Source organism: Anopheles arabiensis, chromosome 2 (assembly GCF_016920715.1).
Source record: "Anopheles arabiensis isolate DONGOLA chromosome 2, AaraD3, whole genome shotgun sequence".
Lineage (NCBI taxonomy): Eukaryota > Metazoa > Arthropoda > Insecta > Diptera > Culicidae > Anopheles > Anopheles arabiensis.
Window position 1 is genome coordinate 30365293 of NC_053517.1, and position 24136 is coordinate 30389428.

At 43.6% G+C, this 24136-nt stretch overlaps 1 protein-coding gene across 4 annotated transcripts in view; it reads left to right on the forward strand.

The window, feature by feature from the left end:
• The window catches only part of LOC120895392 (adenylate cyclase type 6), a 78065-nt gene that overhangs the window by 21122 nt on the left and 32807 nt on the right, over positions 1-24136 (forward strand). For 3 of the 4 annotated variants that reach the window (XM_040298714.1, XM_040298725.1, XM_040298707.1), the window contains exons 3-5: positions 16525-16686; positions 17097-17327; positions 23987-24083. In XM_040298714.1, coding sequence (XP_040154648.1) covers positions 16573-16686; positions 17097-17327; positions 23987-24083 — 442 coding nt within the window. In that variant the 5' untranslated portion in view covers positions 16525-16572. The remainder of the gene's footprint in view (positions 1-16524; positions 16687-17096; positions 17328-23986; positions 24084-24136) is intronic. The other variant, XM_040298736.1, reaches the window with a different exon arrangement.

Below are 24136 nucleotides of genomic sequence, written 5' to 3' on the forward strand. Positions count from 1 at the left end.
CAGCCAGATGGTGTGATGGATATCGATGATGCGCTCGGGGCAACCGGGGAGCCGAGTCGGTGTAAAACTAAAGCCCTACAAATTGAAAATATGGAAATGTGCGGGACTTCTATCGCCGATGCAAACCCGGGTGTCGGGAGAGACGTGCCGTGTTGTTACGCATTGTGGTGCGTGGCATATTATTTGCCACATTTTTCCTACCAGCTGGCGCTGGCTGCACTGTCAACGGTGTGTGCGGCTGGCGCGGGTGTTGGTATCACCTGTGGCAAATTCACTCTCTATGCATTCCGGTACAAGGGAGGCGCGTGTACGATATCGTGCGGTTTTCGTGTGACACACTTCACGGAATTTTCGGCATCGTGAGATTATATTAATGAAATTGTCAAGAGGATTGAGCCATTTTTAGCCAAGCCGGCGTACATGATCCGTGTGCTTCGTGTGGGTGTGTGGTCTTTGTGGTTGATGGGAAAGTTCATTTTGAGTTGAAAAAGAGATGAAAGTGGTTTTCGTTTTTCACTCCGTAGAGACGGGATGGTTGTATGAAATAAGCTCCTGAACGCTGATGAGAAATAAGCCGTTAATTGATAGCTCTCGGCATGGCGATGGAATATGTATAACATATGGCGGAACGATGGAATTGGGAAACATATTTTACGAAAATTTGCAGTTTGACTTCAAATATTCATAAGAAAAAAAAAACATGTTTATTTTACATTTATGAACAGGGTATCAAATATTCATTTAACTTCGATATGTGTGTGTCGTATAGCTGTGAGCTTCATTTAAATTATTCGAAATATAAACATTAAAAAAAAACTCGTTACTTCGGACAACGACATCGACAGCGAAATCCGGAGACGCATAGCAAGTAATTTTATATTTATCATCACCGCTTTCGACCGATTTAAACTTCAAAAGCGGGTTTATTCACAGCGTGATGCTTGGTGTGAACAATCTATTAAATTATTCCATAAACAGGACCGGTTTTTCGTTAAAAGTTTACATATCCTGAGCGTAATTAGCTGGCAACAAAATTAGTTTCCCAAAACTACTTTCACTGCCAGATTGAGCCAATTCTCTGAAGATGTGCCACCCGTACGTAATTCATCTCCCCTGAGGTGCGCGTGGTGTCGCATGCTCCCTGACTCGTGACGGATGAGTGTGAGAACCCGCATCTTCTGGCCGCATTTTAAGCAGTTAGCAGAACAATTATTCACATTTCAGCTAGCAAACAAAACAAACATAAAACCCTTCACCCTCAACCCTGTGCTGTTCCCTTTGCTGGGTGTGGGTTGGGAAAATCCCGGATGGGTATTGACTCCTCGATGGTACTGGAAGCCACTTCAAAGAGCAGGTCCGGAGAATGGAACACATGGTATGAGGGCCCCGGCTACAACGCCCCAGACTCAACAAGTAAAAGTTACTCCTGCTGGAGGTCTAATTGACGAAATTTCAGTGCAACCCTCGCCCACCCAACTGCACTGCTGGCACTGCCAGTGGTGGTAATTTTGAAGCGTGAAAGTTTTCTCATTTTGGCAGCAATACCGTATCGGCGGGGTAAGTGCTGCCGATGCTATGAACGACCGGCTAAAATAGTGAGGGTTGCAGTGCAATCATTTTGCAATATTCCTATGTAGGTGCGTGTGAATGTGTGATTTGAGTGCTGGCGATCTTTCGAAAGCAAACGGAAGAAAGGGAAGCTAGTAGTTGGATAGTTTTATTGCAAGGTAAAACAAATGTAATATAAAAACGAACTGTTCAAAAATAAATCACATCATAGTTTCCGGCAGGTGAAACGAGGCACAAGATCAACATTCAGTAGTCAAGAGCAACGATGAACTTACCGGAAGCAGAGCAAGAATGTTTCAATCGGCACAATCTTTGAGTTCAAACTTTATTACGTGAAGTGGCAGTTAGGAATAATTTGCAAGGAAAGATAAAACAAACAGAACTCCATTCTTGTCAGTTTTATTAACAATGTAATCACTGACTGAAACGCTCATTCATAATCTGAAACACATATAATTATTTAAACGTATTAACTAGTCTAGAAAATCTTGTAACGATAGTTGGTTTTTGTGTTTGAAAATAGATGGAATAGTTCAGTTTTGATGCTAAGCAAGCGCTATTGGTAATTGTAACTTATGTAATTATTTACAAGTTTTTCAAAGGTTCGAAAGTCTTTATAAATTGCGAGCAATACCGATAGATATTTTTATTATATTTTAACGATATTTGGGACGTCCTGTGCTATTTGAAATCTAGAGGGTCGATTTAAAATATCAGATCGCTACACTTGCTCCATATCTTAGAGCGACTCAACACTTCAAAGGATTTACTACTATGTTCATAGTATTGTTAAACTAGTGCAGCATGCTGAGACGCCGTTGTAATAAATTGCCCAGAAGGAAGCACGATTGGGTTAATTTGTGCTATTTCGTTTGATATAAGTTAATGTTAAACACAATCCAAAACGGGGAAAATAACTAACAGCTTTGTTCTTGTGTGAATATTTCTAACTTAAAAGTAGCCCGTCAGTTACAGAGCAGAGCATAGAATTTCAATCATAAACTAATTGTATTGTAATAAACTTTTTACACAAGCTCCCTTTTCTTCGGCCATGCTCTTATCGCTCTTCACGGTATGAAATGAACAAACACAGCATTTAACATTTCACCAAACGGTACGGAAGACAAAGTGAGCAACTGTTGTGGGAGTTTACCGATTTGGCCCGCAACAAGTAAACCCCATCCAGATGCCTTAGTGTGCCGATTTATTCACAGCACGATACAGTTTTTAAAACATTATGGGACTGGTTTACTTACGAAATTCATGCACAATACATTTTTCTCGCCCACATTGGTTTCGCTTTGTCTTTGCGGGGAAGCAAACCGTGCCCACAGGGGAGGAAGAGCCGCATGTGTTTATTTGGCAGGAACGCTTGAGATATGCGTGCGAGATGGAAGGGAGCGGAAAGAAAACACACTCCAAAATCCTCACCAGCTACAAGTATGTGCAAAAACATATGATTACTTTTTTCATAACTTCCCTGAGGGAACGGTGCCACCAGCAACCATGCCGGGTTTGTGCGTGCGTGCTGATGCAAAAAGTGATCGAAAAAGTTTGATTACGTGGAGCAACCATTTCGCTCAAGCTCCCAAAAAAAAACATAAAAAAGAGGTGGCTCACTCACGGGTGCAAACGGTTTGCTCTGCGCGAACGAAGGTAGCGGCACAAACATCTTTAATCACAGCGCGGCAGCCAGCAGTTTTTATGCGGAGCAAGATGACGATGAAAAATACGGCGAGCTTACAAACAAAGTAACACGAGGCAAAGGCACTCCCCTGCGTGCCATCGTGTTTGCCGAGACAGAGAAGTTCTAGTGCATTCTAGGAAGGTGGTTAATAATTCAGACACTTTACGCACATACAAGCTTCGTACGGGCAGTGCAGCGTTCGTAGTGGTGGTGCTGTTGTGTGCTTTTGCTTTTTACCGGTAGCCGCTCGGTAAAGGCTTCCACTCCTACCCGGCTCGTTGGATGCTAACTGATTTTAAAATTGTTTTATTTTTTCAGAGTAAATGTAAATAAAAAAACGGTTGCGTCGTAGAACCGGGGAGATCAGACAGATACCAACATACCGTTGTCATTAATCTTCGTGATTTTGACTTATTTATCGTCTTTGGAAGGAATTTTAACACGTCACCAGGCTGCTCCATTTTGGAGATTTGGGATTTTAGGACAAGACAACAGTGTTTGATGCGGGTACAGCCCAAGTGTTGGATGGGACCATGAACAGCCAGGCCAAGATTAAACGAGCGATGGTTGGATGATTAGGAAATAGCTGCACGGAAGGGTGTTTTCCTATGGGGACGCTACAATACACAAATACCATTTATTATGAAAAATGAGTTCTATTTGATCATGGTGTTCTCGGAATGCTTAGATACAATTTTATCATTTCAATTTACATTTCAGTTGCATGAAGCAGGGATTAGTATGAAAGCTATAATCATACATCATCGGGGTTTTTTTAAAAGAAACATTCTAAGTAAAGGTATTTCAACCCGGGGACGAATTTAACTTGCCCTTGTTCAACATGTTTCCATGTAGAGAAATTAAAAAAAATAAAACTGTTTCAGGGTTAAACACCCCGCCCATCCTCTCGCCCTAAACGTACATTTTCAGTGCGTAAGCAATGAGCACGAATTAAACGTATTAACGAGAAACTGTCAATCAACCTTTCCGCTCGATTGATCCACGTGGCCCAAATCATATTTTGACATGAAAGGTTTGACGTTGCGTGTGCAGGAAACATACGTATATTCGTTCGGACACCCGGATATACGTCGGCATCATCCGTACCTGCGGTTGCCAGTGTTTGCCGATCAACAATCAAACGAATAAATAATACGTACGATAAGCTGTGGAAAGGTACAACGATCCTTCGAGAGAATGGTGTGCAGCACGGCTACGGAGAATATTATCATGCACGATTGCCCACATTAATGATTCATTTCAGTATTATCAGCTTGGACAGCTTCTTGCTAAGGCACCGGCAAAACAATTCCTCTGGCAGGGTCTGGTGCTTACTGTATGTGTCTTGGGTTGCGCTCGGAGCTGTCGGAATGTAGGAAAACCGTGAGAAACAAACCAGACGGCTCTGTAGTGCGAGGGCAAACGGAATGGGTAGCGTGGCTGGGTTGATCTGTCGTGTCGTTTTTGCCCTGGTTTGGTTGCTATTTGCGTTCGGTTCTGGTGTAGAGTGGCCTCAGCTTGGGCACTGGTCAGCTATTATAGGTTCACTTTTTCATCTACAAAGTAGCAGTGCTCCTAGGAACGCAGTTTTGTTGAGATTGAAACAGTATGAGAACAAAATAATTGTGCAGAATAGCATGAAAGCGGCTTAAAACTGCACACATGTTGAGTGCAAATTGAAGATATAGTTCTTCTAGAACGGCTGCATTGCTGTATTGGAACGTTAGAAAGACCAAGCTATTTTTATCATGATAGCACAATCGTTTATAGTACTCAACATGATGTAATATGAAGGGTAATAACAGTTTGGTAATACTTATATTAGTTCAACACTGTGCCTTGGTTGAAAGGTTTCATTTTCACTCAATTTTTGGTTGAAACTGGTGCAATTTAACAGCGTGTGCTTTTACTACGCAAGTTCACGCCAGTCGCGGCAGTACCATTCGTTGCTCCCTCCAACCACACCACTCCAATTTCGAAACAATACCTCACTAATGACGCACGACGTAGTTGCCAAAAATGAATGCTCAAAAGCCCAAAAAACCCTCCACCGCTTCTTCGTCAACGCATTGGAGCGCTTTTATCGTAACCAGAAACCTCCAACTCCGGTGAGCGTCATTTTTATCCCGTTGGCTAACCACGTTTCCCCACTCACAAACCACATTTGCTCCGCTGTCTGCAGTTCCCGCGTTGCTGGCTGATTGAACGGTTGGCTGCATTGTAGTCACCGTTTCGACTTAATTTACAGCGTGTCATGAATCAAAATGGTCCCATTTTTTGGGCTGTGCAGGACAGTATGTTGTGTGCTCGCATTTCCCATCGGTGACCACTCGGCGTGGTTTCGATGCAGTGACAATCGGTACCCGCATGTCCCGAAGGTTTCGTGTAGCGGATGATCGACGACGGATCGAATCTCGGGATGGTTGAAGAAGTTTCGAATGCATATTTGATCAATGTCAAAATTTTATCACACTCCCTCTCTCTATCTCTCTCTCTCTCTCTCTCTCTCTCTCTCTCTCTCTCTGTCTCTTCGTGGTGGTCTACTTTTCCCATGGGTTCCATCTGGGGAACGGGAAAAGGGACGCTGAGGTATTGCGGTTGTCCACACGATGACAACATCAACGGCAGTCGGGTTTCGGTTGCAAGCGCCGTCCCTGGATTGCCGATGAACACTCTTCAACCCTGTGATACATGGACGGGGCTTAAGCTTATCCCACCGAAACCGTACATTGGAACGCATTCCCGCCACCAGATGGCGCACTGGATCTAGATCCTCGCGTAATACGTACAAGAATAAGCGCTGAATCGGTTTCCGTATGTTGGGGGGGGGGGGGGGGGGGCGAATGGGGACGGAAACGTGCCAAGTTGATTACCCCATATACTACCGCTCGAAACAATGGACCGAAAAGCCACGGAATGCAACACTAGACCCCGCACCGCTCGTGGCCAGCCTGGCCAGCCGTGTCGACTCGACATCAAGCTCGGTTGCACTCGGTGCATTGCTGGCAATAACGGAAATGTCAATCAAAATCGGCTCGCAAAGCCCACATACCGTATCGAACGTGCCCGTCAGGCATGGTCTGATGCAATGGTTAGCTGTTACACTCGTTTTTCTCCATCCTCCTCCCGTTCCTTACACCGTTGTCAAAACCTCAGCAAATGGAGCCTCGGCCTGAGCAGCACTTCGTTGTATCTTTTGCCGCACGGCCCGGAATAGTGCCCGGGGAGTAATGACGGGAAACGTTCGGAACGACGAGCAGCATGATGTTGTCGGGTACGGTTTGCCAAATGCATGCTAATGTTGTCGGTCGGAAAGCGTCGAACGTTGGTTTGTGCACGTTACAGAAGATAAACTCACGAAGATGTATTTTCCGGATCAACAGTGCACTCGCACTGAGCAGCATTGAAGGGGGAAACCTTACGGAGTTGTTAACAAGCCAATATGAGAAAATATTTTACGGCTCCTCTTGGCTTGTTTTGTGCTCGACCGGCAGTGCTATGGGTGCACTATCGATATAAAGATTTAATTACTCTTTCGTCTGGAGCGGCTGCACACCGGCTCCCATGATGAATCACGTACAGGAAGCTTATTGCGTATTCTGTGCCAATCGGATGATCGGTTTTGGGAGGATGTATTGATTCGGATTCCCATGCATATCAATCGGATGTACAATGAGCTTCATTTCCGTTCCTGTGGTTTATGACATCTTATTCTGCATTATGGTTTGCTGCTGTAGGATGATAATAAATAGTTTCGGGTTTTGCGGCTGACGAACATGTGATTTACTTGGTTCAAATTATACTGACGACAGGTATCGTGTGCAAACGAACATTTGGTTCAATGTGTAGCTTCCGAGAATATCAAATAATCCTCACTGTGTTCATGTAAACATAATGTTACCTACACGCAGCCACGCGGAGCATTATCACACCAATTAATCACTGTATAACCAGTAAGAAGCGGTTACCTAATCGGATTTGCCGTTGGATGTAGTTAGTAACATGTTCCGCGTGATCAAAATTATTTACATTGTAGAGCGCATGTGATGATACTTCTAGTATACGGTTTAATGTTGAAACTGAGGGACGATTATATTGATATGGAACTTTGACTGAAATTCGATCAAAAGTGCAACAAATTAGGATCCGATCAGTCACATTCTAAATTTTACTACGTGTAAAAACGTGAAGTAAAATATTCGTGAAGTAAAATCAATTCAATTCACAACTATTTCGCAGTAAATTCTCGTTTTCCAGTTTTGAAACTAGCATTTCCCTTGATTCCTTACTCGGAAATTGAAACATATATTTTATCATTTTAATACGCCCTGTAGGAAATTAGGTGTTGGCGTGATTTCTGGTAAGAAGCACTCCAAATTGAAGCGATAGAGGTGTTTGCATTTAAGGGCAATTGAAATAGAAACGTTTGATCGTGTTCTCACGTAAGAGGTAAAAGCAGTTACGCTCTATATTGATTACAGTTTGCTCGATAGCTAGAAATTGACGTTAAAACAGGCGGCGAAAAACGCTGTTGATACATTTTTTAATGCATCGAAATAGCAGCTGATACCGTATCAAATGACGGAAAGGAAATCTATTCAGATTCAGTGTTTTATTGCGAAAAACACCGTCAGTACCCAGTTTCTCATAAGTTGCAGCATACAGGGATGAAGATTGATTTGATACAGCCGGAAGCTGGCATGCAATATCGTATGTTTAGGATGGATTTCCTATGCTTCGATTTCTCCTCGAGCGTCAGCCATGAGGCAAACCGCAACACGGTACCGCAAGGGGTTACGGGTAAGTTATGGTTTCCGCTATCTCGTCAGCACCGACCCCCAACCCCATTAATGTATCTTTTATGAATGCCCTTTTACATGTGGTGTAAAAACATGATAAGCTCGGATTGAGATTTCCGATCGAGTGCCGGAGCTTATGAGCATCGGAAGCGCTCGGTTATGAATGCACTTTCAACGATGAAATATTACCCTCACTGTACTGTTCTTGTCAGAAAACTTGGCATGGATGGCGTAAAGTACCGTGTACTGATAGGAAAGAGTTGAATGAGCTTCTTTTTTTGCAGCCATTTTATTACCATTTGGTAGTATAGACTGTACCGATAGTGGTGTCAATATTTTATAATTTCTTATTGGAATTGCTTTTTGCTCCGAAGCATTTGTGAATGAGTTTCAACGATATTAGCAAAAAAGCGTATAGAAAACAGTCCTTCTTAACGAGAATCAAAGACACTCCCATCTGTACAATCTGGGATGATAAAAATCTGTAAATCTGGAGCAAAAACATAGCAAATCGTTTCACGTACGGTAGTAAAATTCGAAAAATGTCCGTTTCCTTTCTTCACCCATACTCGCCCGTGCCTTCCCAGACGGAAGGAAATATGAATGGAAGCATGTTTTGTGGTTGTGCGGGAAGAACGTTAAATCGATACCCTTCATCATCTAAACCATCAGTGCCAAAGTACGGCATCGATTGGACGATTGCTGCTTGGGACGCATGTGGAGCAACTTTCATTCGCTGTGGCGCTGTTCATCATGCATCGATTTTCGTGCTTCCATTTGTAAAGTTTTACGCCAAGAACGTGGTACGGAGAAGAAAAAGCGTGGCTCAAAAACTTCTGCCATAACGTTTTCGTTTCCCGTAGCGTTGCGGCAACTGAAGCACGCGAAAACCCTTTCCCCTTGTGTGGATGAAGAATGGCCTGCCTCTGCTACTCCCGTCTCGTCAAAACGAATGGTTCGATTTTGAGCAGGTGAAAATGATGTGGAAAGCCCACAGCTTGCGCCTGGAAAAGCATAACGAGCGGGGTGCAAACTGATTGACGGCCACTTGGCACATGCCAGAATGGAGTTGGAGTAGGGAATCATCTGCAGCTAATTTGTTGCCGATAGTTGCTAAAGTAGGTCGAGGTTTTTCAGCAAAGCGGTAGCGATGGATTGGTTCTTGTGTGGGGAAAGTTTTGCAAACGATTTGTTATCAACATGTCCTGGAGGGACACATTACGCCGCTGTTGTAGAGCGTTGGATATTCGGACCATCAAATTGGATTGGTAAATTATGAAATACATGATATTTTTGTGTAATTGTTATTAAGACCAGCTGAGTTGGCCGTATCACTTTAAACACATGCGATTCTATCCAATAATTCAAGGAAATACAATAATTTGTTTGAGTGATTCGTTAACTGATGTCCTGTTCTGTAACTGTTCCAATGAAATTTAAAACATCTTTAACAATCAGGTGTTGTCTGTTGTTGTTGACTTTATGATGATTTTCTGTTGCCTAAATACTTTCTACAAACATTCATTTTATTGATGTTTTCGTTAGAAAAGAATGGTAAACCATACACAGATTCGTAAATTCTTGGCCCTAAGTTTGCGCGGTATTTTATTCTTCATCCCCAGAGAAGGGCAAATCTGTTTTCCATCCTTTTTGGGAAATTTTTCAAAATTGTTTTCCCTAAGTGGAGCACCGTGTGGGTTGGAAGGTTTTATTCTTTGTGAACAAACATTCCGCAACGGTCCAGTTGAAAGGGTTCTATTTTTCTTCCATGAAAAGGCAAGCCTCATGCTTTTGTTGGACAATCACACACACCCATCAATCTTTTCGTATAACGGACAGCGGAAAAAATCCCAAGGAGCATAAGAGTTTCAGGGGTTCAAACGTCGTTTGTGAAATTATGTATTATGTAAGATTTGTTAAAATTTATTTATCCTGCATACACGATTGATAAATTCCATCGCCAATCAGAGGACATTTCGACACATCTTTTTCATCGTGTGCAATTTGTGTGTGACTAGGTGTATTCTGACTTTACCTTCCGGACTACTTTTCGGGGTGGTGTGTTTTAATCTCGCTTATCCTGCCTTTCATACGGTTTCCATTGCCGACGGAGTTACAGCGGCACTTTTTCCCATACATGACGCTGTCGGTCCGGTGTGACAGTGCACCCTCCCGCTCTCTGCAAACGGCAGCACGACATACACGGAAACATGAAAGGTTAAGAGCAGCAAACGCCTGACGGCACTGGAACCGTCCGAGCTGTACCGACAACACCTTCCCTGCGGGACAGTGCAAGAGCGAACAGCGGAAATGAAACGAAAAAGTGCACACGAGACCGATGTACGCCACGGCAGGGTTCAGGGTTTTATGTATAGTTTTCTTTTTCCGCTTTAGTTTTTTTTTTTGGTACCATCACTACACATGTTTTATTCATGCAGCTCGCATGGCAAAGCTTTTGTTATTTGCATGGTTCCTGGGGGGCTGGAGCGAGCAAATGAAGCCGGATTGTCCGTTTTGCTGCTGCCAACCACATTTCAGCAGCTCTCAACTGATCAGATCGGCTGGGCAACGGAGATACGAGGACGAGAGGCGTTCGGCGACTGGGGGTAGGGATTGGCGAAGAGTGGGCTAAAGTCAGCTACCCAGGTACCCCGGACAGGCCACGGTCATGGGAACACGGTGTACCGTTCAGCAGCTGTTTGCGCTTCCCTTGCGTTTCATCTTCCAGCAATGATTTAATCTGAGAAGAGATAATAAATTGGCTTTAGCCGGTGAACCGCAGCTGCCCGCTGGCTGTACCACGGCAATGAAGGAAACGGGAAGGCGACAGTGAAGGAAGCGAAAGGGCAAGATCAAGGGCGAGCGCGTTGAAAATTGACTGAAAATGAACCACATTCTGATATCAGCCTGTGCGGGAGCGAAAGGAATGCACGGCGGGCTCGATGGTGGAAGGCATTGCCTCGGAATATGTTTGCGGAAAAATGCCGATGGCATTCGTGGAACGTAGACGTCGATGTAGAGAATTTAAAACACGGGAGGAGCGCGATGATATCGCAATCATGTCGGTGGGTTGGGGATACGTTCAACATTCACTTAAGTTTTGATTGTATGGCAGGAAATTCACTAAAGCGCGTTTTAAATGTACTAATGAAGTTAGGCTAACAATCTATTACGTTCGACCGTTATAGTTGAACAATGATTATGGCGCTTTTATTGGACCAGAGTAAATAAATGAGGCAAAAGAAGAGTTGGAAATTACTAAAACATTCACATAGAATTTTTCTTACAAGAATAAAACCAGCTTATGAAAGTAAATCCCTTTGTAACATCATTCAGTAAATATATCTATGTGACATCATTCAGCCCTTCTTCACATAAAATGGCACAGTGTGATAGATATCCTTAATTTAATGAAAACTTTTGGCCGATGAAATAACACGATTAACAACACTCCCGTGTCATGTGACGTCTGATAATATTATGCCCAATCTACCGCCGACGGAGAGTACAATTTATTAATGAGCATGCTAAAGTTACGCGCGCGCATGTGTGCGTGTGTGTTCTCATTAATCATGTGAAGACAAATTGAAGCTATCGTCTATCAATCCTCCAAGGCCGCTGCTGATCCCAGCCGCCAGCATATGTGAATCGCACCAGACACAGTTTACGCTTCGGTTCATTTCAATCCGATCGCAAGATTGATGCGCTATACAGGAGTCCTCCCCGGAAGAGGTGCTGGGTGTGTCTGTTCCTGTATGTGCTGTACCGATAAGACAGCATCTGTCAGGTAAGCTCAGGTACCTGAAACTATCTTCAGCCACGGGCCAATTTTTGTTAATTGTTCCTGGTTTCCTACCACAGCCTTGGGCGTATAACAACTGTACCACCTGGTCGGGAATAATAATGATCGATTGGAAAATTAACGCATCATGGCAGCAACCGACGGTTCGGCGAAATGTGTCATTTCCATTCGATTGATTTCGACACCGACGAAATCGACCGATTCATGATGGCAGCGTATGTTGCCCGTGTTCATGCTTCAATTTTCGACTAATTTCATTTCGGCCCATGCCGGTTGACACAGCAAGTCTACTTGGCGATTGGCGGGGCAGCGGAAAATGCACCACCAACGGAAATCAAATTATTTTCCATCGATGACCGTTTCCGGGGAAGCACCCTTCTATCCAAACTTGAGACTTTTGTAAAAAACACACACAATTCTCAGGCTATATTTATGATAAAAGGCCAAAAACAAACCCAAATGACGGCAGGCGAAACAGGTGGAACAACCCGAACAGCAATCATCAATCAATACATATTTTGCAAACGGTTGAGCTTGTTTTATTTTATTTTAGTGCCGTTTTAATTTTTACCCATTACGCTTGGCACCGTCCGGATGGTTTCGACATTCGACGAAGCGAACGGATCGACCCTTCCCCATAGGTACGGTGACAAATGGTGATTGATTTTTCAGCTGCCCAGTTTCGGTGCGTTATGCTTTCAGACGAATTTTAAATAATATCTCAAAAGGTTGGTTGGTATGGAAGTTGGAATGTCGTTTTTTGTTGTATTGCCAGTCTTTGCTTCATTAGTTCGATGTACACAATTTGTTCTACGATTTCCCAAAAAAACAAACCAACGAATTAATGTCCATTTGTTCGTTGGGTATCTGCAAAAAAAGAGGACTTTCTTTTGAAACGTCCCACCCCGATTGAAGGTTTCGTTTTCGTGCTGAGCTTTCCAATCAATCACACTCTAATGACCACCGGATACTGTTTGTTTTTAATTAGAGACTTCAAGGCGTCTGCATGGACCATCCTGTTGCGATTGTTTATTTAAAAAGAGTCTTTCACCTACGGTACGAGTTGAGAAAAAGTTTCTAGCACAGAATAAAAATATCTCTCAAGGTTAGTGAAGCAAATGGCAAAATATACATCTTACTTTTGACGGATGGGTTTTGCGCAAGTGTTCGATCGCGATTTAAAGAGCTTTCGTTTACGCATCAATCACCTTAAAGCACCTTCTGCCATCGCAGTGATGTGCGATGTGTGTTCGGCTGTCAGATTAAACTGCTCACAGCAGCGGAAGCAGCGTGGCGGACGAGCGTATGGGACGATACTGCTCGGTGGAATCTTCCGGTTCGATTTGATGGCTTTTCAAAGGAGAATGGAAAGCATGGCACAAGCCGTCGGATAATGCTTGCCGGCTCGGGCAAAAACGTTGTTGAACGCTTCACAAGGAGTGAAGTTTTCTTGTGAAGTGTGATAAAGAAAACACTCCTTTTTGCGTTCTTTAGCGCTTTCCCGTCCAACGCTCCTCCTCCACCGCCAAAGGATAATCGAAAATCCCATCCACGAGCAGACGATTGGTTTACAAGATTTTCGCCGTATCTTCCGACGTATCATGTGAGGTCTGGGTAGCTGTGAAGCAGCAGCGAAAGGCAATGAAGCGAATGGCGATGGAAGATGATCAATCGGGGGGGTTTCCCCCGTGTGCACTGTCGATGAAGGGTGGAAAACTCATCAGACACAGTTTATTGCTGATTGACTGTCAATGTCAAAGTGTGTGCCTAGCGCGTGTAGTTTTTTTTGCGTTCCTTTATTTACAGATCAACACAATCGAACGTATTTTATGTACAAATCAGATGGAAATTGAGCCAAAAGCCAACCTGCGCCCGCATACTCACACGCGGCATACATTTTCTCCATCCATCAGTGAACCATTTTATTCAACCAACTGTAAGAAAGCCGTCGAGAAGCTATCAAACTGCGCGACTCTTTCCATTTCCTTTTTTTTTCGTCCATCAATTCGCCTGCTCTATTCTCCTTTATTTTCTATTTTTGGGTTAGTTTCGTATTGATAAAAGCTTCGCATGTAGGGTGCAGAAACGAAGCCAAAAGTTCGCCGCAAATGGCTTCATCGTTTCGATCTCTAGCTAATATTTACGCGACCGCAAAATGGCCACCAACCAGCGGTTCGCTAAAGCCGTGCTCGTAGTCGACCAACAGTGGAAGTCAAATAAAAGCATCCAGAGCTGGCAAACAAATTCCACCGGACTCGGTTGTACCAGCGTCGTTCTACGAACACAACAGTTGCACCACTAGCAATGGCTCAAACCGTCGGCCGTGCAGTGAGTTTTTAAAACAAAGCCACCTCACCACGGATAGAGCATTTAATTCCATAGCAGGAAATCCGCAAACATAGTCGTATGATTGTTTTGATTTCTTTGATTTAACATATGCAATTTATGTATTGAGCAATGTTTCCTTTGAATTGGTTGGATTTTGTTCGGGCTTGGTATTATAAATGAGCAAAAATTATGTTAAACATTCATCAACACTGTGGGGTAAATGAATCATATTTTTGACTTCACAAGAAATGGTTAATGAGTCGTACATGGTTTGAAAATGTTTTTGATAACCTCATTACTACCAACCTTGAAGAATGTGGAAAATTTATTTTGAATGTTTTATGTACCTTGATCAACTTATTATATTAGCATCTGATACTATCAACTTCTAATTATTATTAAAATTAAAGTCTCAGTTCATGTTTATGTGCATATTTACTTGACTATCGATGGACAGTAATGCCCTCTCGAACAATTTTAGCAATATTTTACAATAGATGCACTAACGTAGAAAGTTCTGACACAGTCAAATGTTTTACGAGAATATCGAATAATTATTTTTACTCGCAAAATGCCATACCGAGAACAAACTGCGTACCTCTGGGGAACTTCTGTGAAAAAATAATTAAACCAGCGAAAGAACCAAGTAAAACAACAACACAACAGCAAAATTTGCGAGAAAATACAATAATGACCAGTTGGAGCGACCATCGTTCCATCCACACAGGTCCGCCATGGATCATGCAATGAGTTAAGCTGACAAAAGCAAATATTTACTCAAGCTTTTGCTCCTTCCACCGCTTCGGTGCAGTTTTACTAGCGCCACAAGGAATTCCACGACCATCCCATCGGCACACTTGGCATGGGAAGAGCTTCCCAATGGTTGACGCTAGCAGAACCGACCCGAAATCAATTAGAGACGGGCGAACAGGCGGCACCCTCTGTTATTGTTAGTGTCATGTGCCTGCATTCCCGTGACGAATTTCGATTCCAGATGAGCGACAAAATCAACAACTTCGCTTGCCATCTTAGTAGCGTCTATCGAGCCCCGTTCGGGGATTCGCGTGTCTCAGTCAAGCACACTCACTCACACCTTGCTGCCTAGGGGCGACGGCATTTTGCGTTTATTTGACTAGTCACTTTTGCGGTGGCCGGAGGAAGTTTTCGATGAAGTGCCAAAGTGGTATCGGTGGTGTCGATGATAAGGAAGATCGCATTGATCGCGTGATGCTGTTAAGCAGATGGCAAGCGGCAACGCAATTAAATCATAGTTCTCGCTTTTCCGAAGGCGACGGTGACAGTGTTGAATGGGTGCAAGCGTTATTCGGAAATTACAGCTTACAGCTTGTTGTCTTTTCATTTTATTCCTTAGTAAGGGTTCTTTGAGAATGTTCCTAATCGAATTCAAACTCTCAGATGTGTTTGATTTCTTCAATGCAACAGTTATGCAAGCAAAAAAGCTGATTTAGTAAATGGCGGTGCTCAATAACGCTTAATTGCGAAGTTTGCTGTCAACACATGACTGAGCTGAAAATTGGTAGATTTGCATTCGAAAGGAATTAAATAGATTCTTAGAATCTAGAAAAGCAGTATAATGTGAAATCCGTCGTATTGTTGCTATGGAATAATTATACGCTATTCACAAACATACTTCACATAAATGCAGAAAATGTCGGAACGGTTTGATGGTAAACAATTATATACCAATGAATTATACGTAACGTAATTAATAGTTTGCGCCAAATGTACCTGACAAAACTCTGCTCCTAGCATAATATGTAGTTCCAGGAAACAGCGTATGATGTTGCCCTTAAAAGAAGCACAGTCGTTTCGACGACGGCTAAACATTTAGCTGTTCTTTAGCCAGAAATTCTAGTGATTGGATACGAATTTATAGTTTCGTATTCTCAAAGTTCCGGCTGATTCTATGCGCGCTTTGCGTCCTAACTTAGCGACTCAGTTTTAGAGACTTTGATTCTAGATGAATTGCAAAATTTGGCAGAAGTCTTTTGGATTTTCGCTTAGAGAAATTAGGATCAAAGTCTTTCTTTGATCTCAAAACTATATAATTTGTATGTCGGGTAAATGTTGTGTAACATTTAACTTTTTTCGATCTACGACCAACTTTTCGTCTACAAGCAGTGAAACACTGGGCGTCTCCACTATTTCACATAAAAGCTACGTTCAGTTAGGCGTCTCTTTTTCGGATCATTTCTTATAGAACATTTAGGCTCTAGCCAATAAAGCTTTTCAAAATTAATAACTCTTAAGCAAATCTTTTTATAAAAACTACGTTTACACTTTTTTAAACTGCTTTTGTATCTATGTTTAAATTACAGAATACATCGCACCAGTGAACCGACCTCTTTGGACGATCCTTCGTCAGCATGACGTCTCCACTACCACTGCTGCGCTCGTTTTCGACCGAAAACCAGAACCGTGACTGGAGCAAGCGGTTTTCCTTACGCATCAAGCAGAAAAGCAGCAACGATGGCAAACTGGTTAGTACCGATGCGAAAGCTTTCAGGTCGGTCAGCTCCGCTTTTTGGTAGGCCGGCTTCGCTCCCACAATTCCCAAGCGTAACCTGTCTGGCCCTTAAGCCGGCTGCACGTCCCTTGTAGTATGCGTGTGTGTAACAGATTGGGGAGGGAGGCACTTTCACTGACGCACTCCTCTACCGCCCGAATCATTGTCTAAAGTTTATCGTATTCTCACACGGCGCACGCTCACCTGTTACCCTCTGTTTCTCTTTCTTTTCTTTCTTTTCATTTGTGTCTCTCCTGTGTTACGTTTTCTCCCGTTTGGTGCAATGTTCCGAAACTCCCAAACGCACCACCGGCACACGACTAAAACCACCACCATCACGAACACCTCCAACCCTGTCACCAATCGACCCGGTGCACCGCGCAGGACTTTGCCTCGTTGCGCAAGAATAAGTTCGCACGCCGCTGCTCGTCCCTTCGCCAGCAGCCCACCGAGCAGACCACCTCGAGCGTCACGCTCGAGCTGGAGTCGGCCTCGCCGGCACATTCCATGACCATTCACGAGAACAGCTCGCCGAAGAAGCCGAAGTGGGAGGTCATCGAACACTTCAAATCGAACGTCCGGGGACAGGAGTCGATCAGCAGCAGTCTCATAGCGGTAAGTAGTGCCATATACACACACACACTAGCGGTTGTTGTTTGTTTGTTTTTCCCTGGCCGGAGGGTCGTTCTGCGATGGCTTCCTCTGTCACTAGTGCGCAGCTAGTGGCTGCTGGCGGCTTGTTTGTACAGCAAACCGATATGGTAGTAGAAAAACTCTCCCTTCCCGATAAAGAAAGTTTCTCCCCGAGCACCCGAGCACTGAGCACTACGTAAGCAAACAATAACAAAGTATGATTTATGCTCTATTGGACGGTTGTGGGAGAGTTTGCGTTGCCGAGCGGCCTCATTTGACGCTGACTACCTGAATGAAGATTGAGTGTCCTGCTTGAAGAAGCTTATGACTGTGAGGTGATTGTGAAAAATAAGAAAAAAAACAGTTCCACTAAACAACAACTGCCACTGAACGAACAAATGTTAATTAAAATAAAAGGTACGATAAGGAGTGCTCCATAATTGATGATCCTTCAACGTAAAACCTCCGCCACCATCAACGGCAGCACGTGTGGGTGTGAGTGCTTTCGCGAGATGAATTTCAATGCGGAATGGGGAAGGCTACCGATGATCAATCGGTCGTGATGAAACTTTTCCTTCCTGTCGGTGCGTCAAGCCACAAGCACGCCGATTCACTTCCCCTGCCAGCACCTTCCATTTCATTCCATTTCTCGCCGCACCAAAGTCAATGTTGGACGTGAAATTCCGCACTGAAATCGGCGATGCAATCGTGCGTAGAATATTTCCACACGCTTTTCCATCAGATTTGTACCGTTTGATTTCATTCACCTTCCTACGACGCAACGACGTAGGATCGGTGTCGCTAGCATTCGACAGCAGTCGGGAGACACAGGCGCGGTTTCGGTCGAGGAAACGTAATGGCAAAACCGGTGCCGTTTGAAGCGTGCCGTTTTCGTATTCAAATTTAATAAAATGTAACCGATACCGAACCGACGAAAGGATACGCTGTGGTGGCTTTTGTTGATACGGTGGAATGTGATGTGATGCGGAACGAGATAGTTCTATATGCGTATATATTTAGCTCAGTGTTTGGCGTGTAGGTTGCGGCTAGGGTATGGAAGGTTATGAAAGTAGCATCGTTCTTTTTCGTGAATGGAAAATGTTTTATCAGTGCCAATTTTATCTAAATGGTAAGGTTGATCACGTTCAATTTTTGCTGATTTTTAACAACATGACACTGAAATGGGTTCGAAAGACTTTGCTTAATTTATTAAACATATAAATTGTTATACACTATTTTCACTATTTTGTTTAGCACGAATTGTCAAATCCAAGCCAAAGGGAATTTTAATAAATCACGAATACAAAACCAAATGAATATTTTCAAAACTCAAAGAGGTCAAAGTTAAACACATTATATTCAACGGGAGATTTTTTTACCCAGTCAAAATACATCATTAAAATCATTTTCGTGAGCGACGAAATATACAGTACACATTGCAAAATCTCTTGATAAACCCTGTTGGATTCAAAATGGAATACAATGTATGCATATGATAAAACATTCGTATTAGAACACCTTTCCATCCTGAATTTAGGTCAAATGTTATATCAATTATCATGTGAGGATTTGAAAACATTAAAAAAATCGTTTCAGAGTAGGTCTCGTCACTTCATTCCCCAATTTTATGTCACATGTAATACACATGTCTTTATGCTCATCTTTTCATTGACTTACACCGAACGAACGGTAAGCTGCTTACACAGCTTTAGTTTATCTTCCTACCTCTGCTATATAAAACACCATCAAAAACGTTAAATCAGTCTATCGCCGGGCGCGCTTACCAGAACAATCAACTTCCACGAGCACTTTTCAGTCGGAACATCCAGCATCTAACAGCGTAACGTTTTCGTGGAAGCGAGCGAACACTTACCCGTACATTCTACCCAGTGCTAGTGCGCATCAAAAGAAATCCCTCTCAACATTGTTGGTTTTATCGTGGGCAAACTATCTGCAGCTATTAGAGCTTACAGCAAAACCGAAACCGGGGAAGCTTTGCGCCACGTCGCGTCAACCACGCCGCTCACCGTGGCCCTCCTGCCCGAAGGCAAACCGATCCAACGACACCTTTCAAACGACATAAACACACACACAGGCAGGCACGTGCGATGCTGCGCTTGGTCCACCTAAGCAAACTCCCAAGCGCCCGTACCCATGGCAACCGTAGCAAAGCGTTGCTTTTGTTTGCTACCTTGGCAGAGAGCGGCAACTATCAACCAGCGGTGTGCGATTACGGCGCTGCAACCGACAAAGGCCGTGCGGCAACCAAACAGGAGATTGGAATCCGCTTTTCACTTCCTTTCCACGCGGTCACACATGCTTCCCGGTTGGCTTGTCGAGTGTCACGCGGAAAAGGTGTCTTTATTCGAGCCGGTGCTCTGTGTGTGTGTGCGAGCATTTATGACTCTGGTGCAAAGCGTTTAAGGCAAGTAATTGTTTTATGCACGCGAAGCGATAAAGCGTGTTAAGGTGAAAACCTCCGGCCGACACGCCGTCATCGCCCCCATCCCAGGACAAGTGGGATCCGTTTTTGTCCCGAAACCTTGCGTAGGTCGGGATGGTTTTTACGCTCAGAGGCACACCGTGTTGGCGGGATCGGTACGCCCAGTTGCCAGGACAATCGGATCGGCACGAGGGAGCACGATTTTGTGTTTGGCGGTGTACGTCGGGAACATAAAAGTACAAGCCAAGCATTAAAAGTAGCCCGCTATTGTAGGAACAGAGCGTCTTTCCATGCATGACACTTCATCCCACGCGCCCCAACGTGCACAGCTATTGATGCGCGTATGTGTTTGTGTCTGTGTGTGTGTGTGTGTCATGTGGCAGCATGTTCACATGTAGGTTCCATCTATTCTTTATGATGGCGTTGGGTTTTTGGTTCTATTGTTGTTGGTGTTGTTGTTTTTACTGTTTGGCCTCTTCCGACGCGCTTCATCGTCAGGTGTGTTTGCAAAACGGTTTCAGCACGCTACATTCCAATCCATCGGGAGGGCATATGGGGGCGAACAAAGGGAAGCGACAGCCCGGTTCTGTACGGTGTGTCGCCAGAGTTTTCATTTCAAATCAAGACGCCCCAAGTCACTCGAAGGAAGCAATTCCGGTAAGTCGGCAGGTCGTAAAGCGAACAACGCTACGCATACCGTGTGATGTTGGTGCTATTTTTATAATCCCTCTCGGCATCATTTATAATCTTTCTGCGTTGCTTCTTTTTATTTAGTGTTTGTTCATGGTGGACTACCCATAATGTCCGATTAGATGCGCAACGGAACAGACACGCGGTGCATAAAGCTTGTCCGTTTTTGTTTTCGGCAGCGCTCCGACGGTGCGTTACATTGCCGCCATTCAGGCGCTTAACTTTCCGTCGCTTGTGGTTACAGCCGGTTTTGAGGCCCGCGCTCGCGTGTGTGTGTGTGTGTGCGTTTGTGTTTTCGTAGGTTTTTTTGCCGATGTTGTTGTTTTTGTTGAAGCTATTGCTATTACGATTCATAAATGCAGCAGGAAGCGGTGTAGAAAATTGAGCACCGAATGGAAGAAGCGAAGCAATAAAAGTCACTCAGCCCCATTTCGCTGAGTGGTGTTTACCAGTGCCGCCGGAATCCACAGCGCCACTTCTTTAAGTATACTTTTGCGGATTATGAGCCGCTACTTCTCTTTGCTGCCTTGCCCTGGCATTTCTTCGTTTCACCAATCACAAAACGTTTTACTGTTCAATTGAGGGGCCTGTGCTGTTTGATCGTGTTTATCCAAGCGCGTCGCGTATTGGGCCATTTATGGATGCTGCTCTTGAATTTTATAACAACGAAAGTAGCCATTTTCGGTGCGGTCGGTAAAAAAACGCCGACAATCAACGGCACTTTTGTACCGTGTTTGGGCGACACTGCGAGGGCTAGAATTACGAGGTAATTACGAGCTTTTATTGCATCCGCCGCTTGTGTTTCGCCTAGAACTTTTCGTTGCATCGGACGGGAAGCCAAGCTTGCCTTTATTGTCATCGAAATCTCGGTGTAATTAAGGGTAATTAAATCCCCAGTCAAAAGTCGTTCCTGGTGCCGTTCGACCGGGTCGTAATTGTAATTAAACTTCTCAACTATGAAACAATCGTTTGATGCAGAGAGGCGTAATCATGGGAATCAGTATTTTGGGTTGCTTTTAATCACATTTTAGTACCGGTAGCTGCTTGGAATTTTAAAGTTAATATTTGGTTTGATTCTGTGCTTGATATTAATCATAGCGAATTGCTAACAAAAAACTAAATTTCCAAACAATGGATACAATGCAAGCTGTTTTTAGTTGTCTTTAAGGTATATAATGTTGGAAGTGAAAAAGAAAACTTTAGTGTTTTGAAAGGTTTTTCTTCTTCTTCTTCTTTGGCACAACAACCTTTGTCGATTAAAGTCTGCCTGTACCACTAGTTGGATTGGTTTTCAGAGACTTATTGATTGCCCATAGCAGAATGATCAGTCCTACTTATCGGGGGAGGGCACGGTCCATTCGGAGCTTGAACTCATGACGGGCATGTTGTTAAGTCGTACGAGTTGACGAATGTACCACGGGACCGGAAAGTTTACATGGAAAATTAAAGCTACGAGTCAATAAATCTAAAGTTAGTAGACGCGACTACTGCTTTTTGATCTGTTTTTTCATCTTTTCCAAGTACTATTTCAATGTATGGCCAATTGCATAGATCTCTAGGCCAAGCGAACGCAGCGATGTAGCGACTTTTCTCACGAACTTCATTTTCGACATCATTTGAAGCTTCTTGAAGCTCAGGGTCGTAGGCCAATCAGAACGCGGCATTCTTTCGATACCCTGATTGTTGACTAATAGTGCCGCTCAATGTCCGAGATGGAGTGCCGTTCTTTGATCGCGCACGCTTCTGAAAGAGATTGCTTTACTTTTTTGGCCATCACGGTTGTAATTCGTCTGATAGAATGGTCAAGATTTGTCTGCTGACTCATGGAATACTATTATTGTACTATATAATTTCATTATTGTATTATTATTATACTATCATAAAATAAACCCATGAAAAATCTACAATTTTTGTCCATCTTTTTATGCAAACGATATTGCAAGTTTACTTTTCAGTATTGTTGATAAAAAAAACTCCCAGAAATACACTTGTTTCACCACACACAAAAAATCCAGAGATTGTAAACATTTTCAAATTTCTGTCTGTTGCATGGTCTATTCACAATCCAAAGAAAATGCTTCCATATAGTGTAGCACATCGCTGTACGTGAACGTCCTTCGCCTTGCTAAAACCGTTCTAGCAAATCCGGTACATACAGACGCTAGTAAAAACACGAAAGCAACAGATTTCCCGGAAAGCTTTTCCCATTCCTTGGTATGTGCAAAAATTTTAACTAGCTCTCTATGACAAGTATGTACACAATTTCGCACCACTTTCCTCCGGGCTATAAGTGCAGCGAATGAGAGCGAAGGATGGGCGGAAAATGCACTGAACATTTTGGAAATGAAGTTTTCCACTTTTTCTATAACATTCGTTTTCTCGCTGTTCTTACTCTTCCCAATACAGCTAGCCAGCTTCTGCAGTTGCTAACGAGAATGTTCAGTGGCGTTGGAGCTACCATCATTCGCCGCTACCAATTTGCTTGGTACGATGCAAATGTGGCCGCATCCATGCACATACCTTACGCGTTCAGTTTGCCGCCATTTTTGTTCCATCCTGCAAACTGGTAAACGAAACACCGGCGTAAAGAAAACTAACGGCGCACGATAATGATGATAACGCTGTTAACAAGGAGCGAAATCAGTGTGATGAATGGGTTTATCTTTCCATTTTTCTTCTTGCCTGTTGCCAAACACATTCTGGGCGCCGTCCACCGTTTTTTAAGTTGATTTTAAGTGAGCGACTATATGGTAAAAGTGGTTAGAGTACTATCAACTTTTTGTTAGTAATTGCAATGTAGCTACTCCGTTTTGTTCTTGATAATAGAGTTGGTGCGTCTAGTCCAGTATTAAATATTAATTTTGGGTGAGTTTTGACCTACATACTTCATTACCATCCGGTAATGTTCTTTCCTTGCCATGAGCGCCTCATCAAACGTAACTGCCCCAGCGATGAAGTGTCATAAAAGTAGCCTCCATAACCGAATATTAACAGCTCCGGCAACGGCAAGGTCGATCGAGTTCACTGTTCCAAGGACAAAACAGTGTCTTGAGGGATTTCAATGGATTTTTTTTTTGCTCTGTTTGGAGAGCGGAGGGGCTGATGAAAATTATTCGCCAACTCAATTTAGCACGTTGGATTAACTTTTTGTGTGATTTATGAAACATTTAACGATGTCTCGGCGCGAGCATGGCGTAATTCCTGTGCCCGTTCTGCGGTGCAGCGGATGCCAAGCAAACCATTCATTACCCATGCGCTGGATGACTTTCTGGGATTAGTTGTGTCGCACGTGCTGGTGTCTGACTAAAGAAACAAAAAAGCACCAAAACCGTACTTCTTCTATTCCTGTTTCTCCCGCGAGATGCTTAATATTAGGTCAACCGTTCATCGAGCCATTTCAAATTTCGTACAAATTTGATAAGCTTGTTTTTGTTTTACTTCCGACGACTAACCGTAAGCATGTTTGATGATTCTAACTTCTTTTGTTTCCCTTTGGTACTCTCGGCAGGCCGGTGTGACAGCGTTCAACCTGGACGATACCACCTCTAACTACTCCGGCACACCATCGATAAGGAAGAAAAGCTTCCAGATCTACAGCGGTGCAGGTAAGTGGACTGGACGGGGCGGAATGGCAGCTCCGTTTGCTCCAAGAATTGGG